General features: G+C 33.6%; 2 protein-coding genes across 2 annotated transcripts in view; both read right to left on the bottom strand.

Moving 5' to 3' along the window:
- Positions 1-2,750: 2,750 nt before the first annotated feature.
- Trmt61 (tRNA methyltransferase 61) lies at positions 2,751-3,841 on the bottom strand. The gene has a single exon (XM_023160696.2). The coding sequence runs from the start codon at positions 3,742-3,744 to the stop codon at positions 2,770-2,772; it is 975 nt and encodes a 324-aa protein (XP_023016464.2). The 5' UTR covers positions 3,745-3,841; the 3' UTR covers positions 2,751-2,769.
- Positions 3,842-5,663: 1,822 nt separating this feature from the next.
- LOC111505821 (fatty acid synthase) overlaps positions 5,664-12,348 on the bottom strand; it is a 76,340-nt gene continuing 69,655 nt past the window's right edge. Inside the window, exons 16-17 of the mRNA XM_074174424.1 lie at positions 8,698-9,020; positions 5,664-5,837 (exon numbers count right to left, since the gene is read on the bottom strand). Of these exons, the coding sequence (XP_074030525.1) occupies positions 5,721-5,837; positions 8,698-9,020 (440 nt within the window). The 3' untranslated portion in view covers positions 5,664-5,720. The remainder of the gene's footprint in view (positions 5,838-8,697; positions 9,021-12,348) is intronic.

The following is a 12,348-nucleotide window of genomic DNA, read 5'->3' as shown; positions in this document are numbered from 1 at the left end:
TGATCACACTATACTTTCATCAATTCAAATATTTTCAATATAGAAAAAAATTTTTGGGGAAGAAAGTTTTTGGCTTTCTACTACTCCATCTGATACAAAAAAAAATGGATGAGAGAATCTTCCAAAGAAAGAAAGGAAGTAATCAATTTGAAAATAAGTAACGCTATACATGGATGTGTAGATCATGCAAAGAAGTAACTTTCAGACACAAACTGAAAGAAAGTCATCCTGAAACAGCTACTTTCATATAAACATTGAATTACACGAAAGAAAAAAAATTCTTTCGAAATAAATACTTCTATATGAACACTGAATTATACAGAAGATACTTTTCTCTATTCAGTTTGTATATCAAACATTTGTTGAGGAATAAGAATCAGATATCATTCACATGAGTTCTACTTTGAATGAATGGTAATAAATTGTACCTACTCACATGGAACACTGTCACCCTAACTGGTATACACCGGTGTTTCGCCTCAAGACACTTGCCCTAAGGCTCTTCAGTACCAAATTGGATAACATTATAGAAAATACACACACTTCATTCATGAATTGCGATTTTGAATGTCACGGAATAAGCTTGATCTGCTTATGTCATCGATGACATCGTAATGACATTCATTCACCTATTTGATTTAATCCCAGCCATGAGGAATCTTATTTGAATTGAAAGGGTTATATTTTTAGGAGAGATGAGAGAATCTTCCAAAGAAGATTCTCTCATCCATTTTTTTGTATCAGATGGAGTAGTAGAAAGCCAAAAACTTTCTTTCCCAAAAATTAATCACTCCTAAAAATATAACCCTTTCAATTCAAATAAGATTCCTCATGGCTGGGATTAAATCATATAGGTGAATGAATGTCATTACGATGTCATCGATGACATAAGCAGATCAGGCTTATTCCGTGACATTCAAAATCGTAATTCATGAATGAAGTGTGTGTATTTTCTATAATGTTATCCAATTTGGTACTGAAGAGCCTTAGGTGTATACTAGTTAGGGTGACAGTGTTCCATGTGAGTACAATTTATTACCATTCATTCAAAGTAGAACTCATGTGAATGATATCTGATTCTTATTCCTCAACAAATGTTTGATATACAAACTGAATAGAGAAAAGTATCTTCTGTATAATTCAGTGTTCATATAGAAGTATTTGTTTCGGAAGAATTTTTTTTCTTTCGTGAAATTCAATGTTTATTTGAAAGTAGCTGTTTCAGGAGGACTTTCTTTCAGTTTGTGTCTGAAAGTTACTTCTTTGCATGATCTACACATCCATGTATAGCGTTACTTATTTTCAAATTGATTACTTCCTTCCTTTCTTTGGAAGATTCTCTCATCCATTTTTTTGTATCAGATGGAGTAGTAGAAAGCCAAAAACTTTCTTTCCCAAAAATTAATCACTCCTAAAAATATAACCCTTTCAATTCAGAAAAAAATTAAAACCAATTTTATATTAAAATAATAATGCTTGTTCGGTTGATGATCTATTTATTTTGTAGAAATTCATATTGAATATAGAAAATAACTTTTGTTTAATTTCTGATTCGATTTTTATTTATTCAACTTGAAAACAGTTTACCTACTTGAAAGGACTTGATAAACTGAAACCGATTGCAACAAGTAAAAATCGTAGTAGAAATTAGACAAAAGTTATTTTCTTTATCCTATATTCAATAATATTGAACATCAATTAGTCAAACATGACCTTCATTAATCTAATTGTTTCCTTAAAAATTAGTTTTGACAGGAAATGCAAAATTTAGCTAGCATAATTAAAAAAAATCACTGATTCAGAATAAATGTAATCTGTGTCAACAATTAAATTGTGTAGACCATTCTTCAATAACGCTCTCTATGAGTTGGTTGTCTACAACATGGGGATTTACGACTTTGAATCTTTTTCGTTTGGCGATTTTTCTGATAGATGGTCTATAGTATTCATGTCCATACTATTAGATAGCCGCTTTAACCATCATTTCATTTCGTGTTGCCTTAATGTTTGACAATAATGTTATCTACGTAATGTTGGAGATTCATAGACCTCATACTCAAAGGGAACAATTCTGTACAAGCATCGAATAAAATTCCCCTCAGAACATTTTGGATTCTTCACCAATAGATGGATTCTCCAGGTCTTTAATAATGGTATGGCTGATTTCATTATTTTGTCCCACTTTGCAATTGATGGTGAAATTATGTCTTCCTACCAAACCAGCAAAATATCATATTGAATATCTTTCATACAGAAGAGTCGATGATAGAACTGACAAATTTCTTTGACTGTTTATTTTTGTAACTAGATTTACTGTATGGCCTGAATCGAGATTTTATAGGAATAACTGTTGAAATAATAGACACAATAGCAACTATCATCATCAAACCAAGTCCATGGCCTAATTGTTGTACAGTGAGTTATCAATAAATGAAATTTTTTAAGAAAAATCTGGGTAGGACGTTAATTTTGTTCGAGAGTTTACAAGTCGCCCTTACTGAGAATGTAATCCTCGTTAATAATACCAAGGAAGCTCAAGCAATCACTTTAGATTTATGTTCAACAATCATTTATAACATATTGTGAATTCCCATTTTATAGTTTATTGAAAAGTTATGTATTTCAATTTATTTCAGTAATTACATCCTTTTCAATATTATTTATTTATACCAGACTTTGGATTAGTGGATCATGAACATTTTTTTGTGTATGAAGTTTAAATGAATAATTGGCTTCAATAAAAGTGACAATAAATTAATAATTTTTTATTCAGTCATCTTTCAACATATCGTCCTCATTTAAACTGATCTGAAGTTTCCTAGACCATATTGGAGGTAGAGTTGCGAATGTAAGATATCCTGTATGACCCGGTAAACTTGCTGGAGGAATAGCACACACTGTCTTGACCACCTCTCTTTCTTTTTTCACAGTTTCACTACCGTCCTTCTCACTCTTGACAAAATCTAAGTTTACCACTGGTACTGATCTCTGCTGAACTGCGAACTGTGTCTGCAACACCTCCATCGTTTGCACTTCTTGAAAGCCCAGCTTGAGAAGCATCAAGGAAGTTTTCTCTACTTGTTCGATACATGGTGAAAAAGAACACAACCTACCTCCGCTACTTTTCAATGTCTTCAAAGCATGAGGAATCGCCAACCATGGATGTGGTAAATCCAAAAATACTGCATTGGCTTTATTATCTAAATGCTCCCCGAATCCATCTTCGCATACGTCCCTGTGATAGGCTGTCACGTAACTCGATAAACCATGGTCCTTGAATTCTTCTGTTGCAGTTTGAGAGCGTATTTCATGAAAGTCAAAAGTGTGGAGGTGACCATGAGGTTTCACAGCTCTGATTAGCGCATGTGAAAGAGATCCACTACCCGTGCCACTCTCTACCACTACACTACCAGGGGACAATTCTAGCTGCAAAATTATCATACTTATATCTGGAGTGTATATAATTTGAGTTCGATGTGGTAGAGTAAGCGTCCACAGTTCTGGTGTAGGTTGCAGTACATACCCCCATCCCTTACTGAGAGAAATTTTTGTCCCGAAACTCTTTCCAATGAGTTCTGCACATTTCAAAGCCCCATAAGGTGTTTGAAATACATTTTCCACTAGGTCGCCTTTTTTGTTGTGAATTTTGGGTTCCGCTTTTAGGCTGTATACTTGTGTGATTGTGAGGTATAGAATGACAGTATCACCTTCGTGAATTTCATCTTTGTATCCATCGAAACTCATTTTTCTGCCAGAATGAGGATATTCTTCATAAACTTACGTTTTGTTTTGTAAACACTATGTTTTTTTGAGGTTATGTCATTTGCCATAGAATGATTTTCTTCTTCTTATTTGTGTTCTGTATCTGTGGTCCGGCTTTTGTTCCATTCGATTTACTGTAGGGTGAATTTGACCAGGAGTGATTTTACGATTTCATGATCAAATGTTCTTCATGATGTTTTCTGAGCCTTCGTTATCTCTGAATGTTTTGAATTCGCAGGGAGTATTTCCACAAGGTAGCACTGATGTCAATACAAGAGTAAGAGAAAATAAAGCAATCGCTCAAACTCTTCCTGATATATAAATTACAATGTTTTTTTACGAATGGAAACATTTCCGTTGGGGTTATTACTTCAAAAACATCAACGTTCGCCAATCGATTCACCAATTCTGAATATGATTTTCCGTTCCTGGAAAGCTGTTCACATTCCAGGACACATTCGTTAAAGTCACCCATACTCACTGATTTTTTTATGACCTATTTTATAGTAATTATGAAATAGTGACTTTGTCTAATCGAACCATAAAGTAAAGGGATTGAACAACTGATAGTTAAATGTTGAATATTTGTGACTACAGTGACTAACAAGTGGATATAGTGTGGATCTCGAGTTTAACATTCGAAATATGAAATCTAGATGGCGCACACTCATCATTTTGTGGTTCTTCTAAACGAATAAATCTGTGACCGAACCTTTATAAATACAGTATCCTATTTACTATATAGAAAGAAGCAACTTATAATTTCCTAAATGTTGCACTCTCAATCAATATTTAGAGAACACAAAATATTAATTTTTCCCTTAAAGTCTTTTTCAGTTTTTTTAATAGGTCCGTATTTTCATTCGTCCCTATGTAAAAATCATTTGCTCTATTGAGCGAGTATCATTTCTATTGTCTGAATAATTACCACTTTCCACTCTTTTTAGTCTGAAAAAATAATAATGAAAACTTGTTCAAGGGCGTTCACAGGATACAATCAAGGGGGAAGACATAGTTGAACGTTAACAAAATTTTAGCAAAATTATATACCGGGTGACCCAAAAAAGATTGTCGGAAGTAGAATGAAAAGTTGAAGTACCTGTTTGCATCACAAATTAATCTTTTTTAATGGTAATTTCTCAATCTTATAATAACATTTCACATGATAACAAAATACTTTTTGGTGGGTTATTGGAAAGTTCAAGCCTCCGATGGGTCCAAGCTTTTGTGCCTTCAACTTTACCCGTTTGAGACAGCATACAGAATCACGACGAAATTGTTGATATACGGTTACTTACCAATATAGAACCTATCTTCACCTATGACCTAATGATTTCATTACAATTTTTTTCTTTATGTATAACATTTCTGACAAGAATGACATCCTTCTGCATTTGTCCTGCTAAGATTTCTGCCTTCGTGCGGCAAGCTATCCGTAATCTCAAGAATCGAGAGTAGAGGGGAGACAACATATTTGTTTCGTTAATACCGTAAACGTTCCGTATGTGATAATTAAGTACTATTAGGGCCGCATTACGTCGATGAATATAGGCTGAGACCGTGTATGCTGAACATGTCGACAGCAAGGGCATTGGGGTATCAGGATCCTCAACGTAGGCTTTGCACCTGGTATCTCAATATAGCTATCATGTGACTACAGTAGGCTGGAGTGTTGAATTATTATTATCATTATAACCATTATTACAGTTTAATTTTCAATCTCAGTTCACATTTGCTCTCTATAACAATGCTGCCGACATAATCTCTCATTCGCTGCAACATACTACATGCACGTTGGTTTTAAAATTTTCTGAAATATGGTTCAAATATATTTCTTTTTGAAAGTACAATCATATTTCGTAACAAAGAAACTTTCTGGAATCGTTAATTAAAATTCAAAGACGATTTGAGTGAATCTATTTGATTTTCTTTTACAGGTACATCCCTAAATCTAGTTATCATTCAAGTTCTGACACTAATAAACTGGAACCAACTGATGATTTCTTTCCAATGAATTTTTCTATGGCATTCAAGCAGGCTGTGACATGCTGTGGAATCCATTTGGCTGGTGCAATCTGAAAATAAAATGAAAAGTCACGTTAATCACATGAAGTTCATTGAACAAAAATTTAAGACTTTCATTCTAAAATTAAAAATTTTATTTCAAAATGCAACGAAGACCATTTTATTGCATGAATATATTTCCAATTTCCACACTGGCCTGTCTAAATGCCTCTTTGTTACACAATTATGCAGTTTCTCTAACTCTTTCCACACCAGTGTTTTTCCCTGTGGAAAATTTCAGCTTTTGACTACTTTTTTATGCTCGCCAATACATACTTTCAACGATCTGTTGGTTCCATCAATGTAGGACTTACTCCGAAAATGTAGTACCTGGAATCGTTGTTCGCCACCCAGGTTGGTTTTTGGGAGGCTGCCATGGATTATGTTTCTAGATCTGAAGCTGATTCTAATGTTGTCTTTAGACCCAATTTTCAAAAATAAATTCTATTCAATTTATTTTTGAATACTCATCACAAATTTCAATTGCACTTTATTCCTGTCTGATGATAAACTTAGTCACTTTTGCATTCCATACCACAGATATGGATCTTTTCTTTTCTCCTTTTCCAATATTTTAAAAAATATTTTTTGACAAGACAATTGACAGTTGACTTGGACATGTCCCTTTCACAAGATGTATAAAAAAATTTAAAAAAAAATTATTTTACAACAATCTAATGTTATTAGTGCCATCCACATTTTATTATAATGTTCTCAGTTTTAACCAGTTATCCAGTATCATGAGTGTTCATAAATCATCACATTTTCAAAGTGTTTTAAGAAAACAATTCTTCTCATGCTTGCTTCATATACATAACCTCAATTTTAGTAAGTAATGTACAACAAATTTTGACAATTGTTAAATTTTCATCTTATCATCTAGAGTTCCTGAAGAAGAGTCAATAAAGTCTCGAAAGCTTGAACAGAAAAAAGAATTCTCATTTTTCTTGTCTCCGACTGCACACCCGTTCCAATCCCCGTGCTGTTTCTTAACTTAGCCAGTCGTGCTACCCGTCAACCTCTCTCTCTCTCTCTCTCTCTCTATATATATATATATATATATATATATATATATATATATATATATATATATATATATATATATATATATATATATATGTATATATATGCGTGCGGAATCGGGTGGGGGCGATAGTTCTGAAAGAAACAAGCACCTTCTACAGTATTTCAGTAGATACTATTCTTGACGCCTGTTTCTACAACCAAGTTAGCGTCTTCAGGATATGAAGAAAACTTTTTTCTAGTTCTCTTCATTTCCTGCGGACGCCAATGTCGTTGGAGTGTAACGAAAAACTTGAACACTTCAGAAACGTTGGGATAATTTTGTTAACCTGGGTATAGATCCCTCAGAGAGAATCGAAATGACCTTACTAAATCAACAAGTAACGCGGTAGATATTTGGAATAAACATATTTACTAGGGTAAGGAAGGTTGTATACCGTATGCTAATTCAAAGATTTAATTGATTTAAGTATTGGAATTCAAATTTGCGCATGTCCCGACTAACAGAACGGTAAAGAGATCGAGAACGAAGGAGTCGAGAAGATTAGCTGGTATAAAATTTTTCGTTGGTTTATCTAAAGAAGCGAAATCACATTCCTGTACCTGTTGATATGTAAAGGAATTTTGGAGGCTGTTCTGGGAAGAAGGTAGGTTGCATCCTTATCCGTTTTGACAATTATATCGTTGAATCAAAAGTTAAATTCAATTCCTATTTTTGTAGATCTGTCAGGCCTCCATACCTTATCATATCAATAACGCCGTTTTTACATATAAATTGGTAACACGGAGATTACTATTAATCACAATAATTCATTGGTGCGGTTGGATAGGAAATGATGAATGAATAATTTTCACCTTGGACTTCAATCAGTTGGATCCTAAGGTCAGACCAAATCTATTTTTTATTTCATATGGAAATTGTGCAAGGACGTAGGAGAAATTTCCCCGTGTACCGTTAGAATTCCAGCATATATCCCTTCCTGGATTATTTAACCTTCCCTCCCTGATTTTGCAAAAGGCGAGCTCTGGATTAGAAAAGATAATCCTAACAAATATTTAGTTCCCACATATACGTACTATTATTGTGACCCTTGGGGTCGTTCGAAAGGAAATAAGTGTTAATTTTGAAGTGTAAGCCAAGGGTAACGTTACTCCGGGTACCGATATTTTTTTATATATCAATTATTAATATACAACATAATATTTATTGTGGCTTTATTGCCTTCTCCGAAAGTCCGTGAAAGTGTTTCTTTATATTTCCCAGTTTAGAGAAAACAAGCTGGGTGGCGGCCATAAAAACAAAAAAAGAAACTAAAAGAATTCTGAATTAGAGAACTGATTTTTCATGACATTTTCCTAGACTTACTCACGACCCAGTCACCAGACGAGAGCAACCGGAGCATAAGTATCCCAAGAATTCGAAAATAACGGGATAGAAAGTGGCACCTTGAACGTGGGGCCAGAATGTAAATTTAAGACCTTGCATAATTTCCCTAATATATTTCTCATATTAGCAAGTGATTTTAGGAGGAACGGGCGTCGAGAAGAGTAATGCAGTTCTGGTGATTGGGGAAGGTGCTTGTTTTTAGATTTACAGTATTTTGATTCACGTATTTGAAAACGAAAATAATTTCGAAATCTAATGGGAACTACTGTAAAAACTAGGCATGCAGACAAATAATCATAATCGAGAAATCCCAATAAAATTACTAATCAATTGAATATTCCACAACAAATTTCACACCGCGGGATCAAAAGTGAGGTTACTGTTCCTAAAATTTAATTTTTGTTTGTTCATTGATAATTATGAATACACTTTTACACTCGTATTGAAATTAGTATCATTACCTTAGATTCACTTTCTGCTGAAACATGAACATCTACTGCACCCCATTGAATGGATAGTCCTGGGAATTTGTCGTGTTTCCTCTTCTCACACAAACGGTCCAGAATAGAACCTAGCATTCCATAAACTTTCTGTCCGAAAGATTCTCTTCCACATGTCGACAAAGAAATCAATAAAAAGTGATCAAGATCTGGACAATGATTGCGGGTAACTGTGTCTAAGTTTTGAGCGCATTCAACTTCGGTTTTGAATACTTCCTGAAAGCTCCTCTCTGCGTTGTTGAGAGTACTTGTAACTTTCTGGATTGGAGACACACTGAAAACACCTGTTCGAACAAAGTGTGTTTGAAAATGAACAGTTTTGATGAAAATACATTTAAATGTATCAAAGAACACACGTCAATGTGAGATTTCCACTCGAAAGTTAAAAAACCTTGACATGTGTTTCGCTATACGATAGCATGTTCGGACGTCACAATACTTTGGTACATGGGCTGAAAAGTCTCGGGCCTGTTCAAAATTGGCTTTATTCATCAACCAAATTTCCATCAGAAGAGCTCTGTTACGCCAGCGACGCAAAGTACGAAAATCGCATTTACAAAATGCCAAAATTAGGTACTTTTAAGGTGCTTTTTAGGTACCAAAATCCAAAAATAAGGTGCTCTGTAACTTACACCGCAACTCAACACTCACTTAAAACAATAGCATTCAAAATTAATTACTTAAGTAGGCAATCTAAGCACTTAAACCAATGGTCGCTTTTACTTTTGTATAATAGCTTGATTTTACCTCATTTTACTTATTGTGGAACCATCTTGTACTTACTAAACCAAAATGAAATTGGAAGACTTCAGAAACTTCAAAATAGAGGAATGAGAGTAATATTATCTTGTGATAGAAGAACACATATAACATTAATGTTGAATACATTAAAATGGTTATCAGTAAAAAATTACTTTCGTTATTTAGCATTAATATTTATTTTTAAAATTAAAACTGGTGATGTTCCTGTATATCTAAGTGACAAATTAAAGTATAACTTTGAATATCATGAATACAATATAAGAAGTCGCAATAACTTTCATATACGTCAGACTAGTAATGTCAATTCAAATAATACAGTTTTCATTAAAGGAGTTCAAGCATTCAACGAACTACCGGAGGATATTAATAATGCTACCTCTTTAAATATATTTAAAAGAAAATTAAAAGTGCACCTTTTAGACCTACAAAGTGTTTAGTATAGGAACCTGCTAATACAGTTTTTTTTTCTTCTTTTTATTTTATTTATTGTGCTGTTTTTATTTATATGTTTCAATGTACATGATTTTGAATTTTAAATTTCAATTGTGAATTTAAATTTTTAACCTAGATTAAGACTAATATTGTAACTGCATTAGCTTGTGCTAAATAAACGATACATATAAAGTTGCGTTGCTAGCATTATGTAATGGTAGCAACGCAATGAAAATAATAATGAAGTAAAGAATCTTACAGATCTAAGAAAACGAGGACGAATGCTGAATCAGGTATAAACTAAGCGTGGTAATAAAGTGCTAATTTTGTGCTTGCAAGAAATTAAGATGAAAACGACCGTGAATAAGCGGAAAAAAATTAATCATATACAATAAAGTTTTGAAATGCTCGTCAACACATACATAGACATTCAAAATGAAGTGCTGATTAAGTGCTCACTAGATATTTATAGTAAACCTAGATTCCATAATGGCTATGACTCTTAGAGAAGTTCCAAAAACTGTTCAATTACCTACAATGGCATCACCATTGATCCTAAGATCAATATCATGCAATTCTCCACGCCCGTCAAGAAGTACAAATCAAGCAAATTCAACAAAACAAATAAGACTATATTGAACTTACTGTTTCCGTAACAACCAATGAACTGAATTCAATTATAGTGCAAAAAATCGTCCTAGCAGTCATCAAATTATTCCGCAATTAAAAGTGCATACTGTATAACTTCTCTGTACTAAATATAAAGATGAATAATAAAAATGGATAGCTTAATTTAACATAAGAAGTGTGAGATATTATTTTGAACAGACTAGAGAGAAGATTCAAAATTTTTATTTTTTTACTATAATAAAAGCAAATATTTGTCCTCGCAGGTTTTCAGAGCTTCATACATCTTTATCTGTTAAGTCAGCAAAAAAGGATCAGAGCTTCTTTAATGAGAATTTCCGGCAAGAAAGGAAACTTCAAAATTTGATTCAAATTCATTTTCGTAGTTCTACTGAAAGAAAACTGAATAAAATTGTTTTTCGTGTTATTTAGAAAGAAACATATAAATTCAGTGACCTCCATAAAGAGTTAAGATATCGAGCTGCCCTTCTGAAAGAATTTTTGTAACATTATAAAAAAAATGTCTAGACGGTAAGCAGAAGACTGTTTTTATTGGATCACTCTATTCAATATAGACGAACCAGTTGAAAGTTTTCTTGCAAACGCCCGCTAATGAAAAATAATATGATTTAAAAAAAGAAAGTTATGACTTTCTTTCCAATTGTTTTTTGTAAAAATGAGGATCGAAACGTTATTTTATTCAATTCTTGAAATATAAATAGCTAATGACCACCTAATTAGTATTTTATTCTCATGCCCTTCATTATTGAGGAACGTACTGTAAGAATTCAGTCCATCAGTCATAGTGGATTTCAGATCCATAAGCCCCATATGCATTATGAAATCTAGGTTTACTATAAATATTTAGTGAGCACCTAATAATCACTTTATTCTCTTGCCATTATTTATTGAGAAACGTACTGTAAAAACTCAGTAATGATGGTTTTCAAATCCATGAGCCCCATAGCCATTATGGAATCTGGATTAACTATAAATATCTAGTGAGCACTTTGTTACCACGCTTAGTTTATATCTGTTCGAGCTTTCGTTTTCTAGAGACCTGATTCTTAGATTTGTTGTTTAGCGAAATTGGAAGCTTTTGTTTATTAATTAGAAAATTTAACGATCCTCACCGTTCATCACTTAATTAACACCTAATAGTGTTTCCTTAACATTCATTATTCCATTATTATTTTCATTACGTTGCTAGCATTATATAGCAACACAGCTTTGAGTATTGAGTTGCGGTGTAAGTTACAGAGCACCTAATTTTTGACTTCGGTATCTGAAAAGCACCTAAAAAGTACTTAATTTTGGCATTTTGTAAATGCGATTTCCTCACTTTGCGTCGCTGGTGTAACAGAGCTCATCAGAAGCCACACAATTATTACAGCGCCACTTTACCATGAGATTAATATGAGGTACTATCCATATGTGCTACCTGGTCTAAAGAGTTTCGGGCCTAACACATAGCTAGTCTTATTGCATTTACCGCTTTATCAGTTAGTACCAACTTTCAGAAGACATTAGTTTGCTGATTTCAAACGTGTTCGTAGAGACACCGATGATTCCGAACGCAGTGGACGTCCAAATGAGGCAGTAACACAAGAAAACATAAAACAATCTGTTCAAAGTGGGTGGCGCGCGAGCTCACTGTTGACCAAAAACAAGAACGTTTTGATGATTCTGAGAGGTGTTTGTCCATGGATCTATCACTTCACTCCGGAATCAAAACTAACGTCATCTGATTGGTGAGCCTCGTCCAAAGTGCCCGAAAGCACAACAATCGGC

This window comes from Leptinotarsa decemlineata, unplaced genomic scaffold (assembly GCF_025532065.1).
Source record: "Leptinotarsa decemlineata unplaced genomic scaffold, Ldec_3_MD MMD2_tig00000576_RagTag_RagTag, whole genome shotgun sequence".
Lineage (NCBI taxonomy): Eukaryota > Metazoa > Arthropoda > Insecta > Coleoptera > Chrysomelidae > Leptinotarsa > Leptinotarsa decemlineata.
Note: the sequence above shows the minus strand (reverse complement) of the source record. Positions and strands in the feature narration are given on the sequence as shown.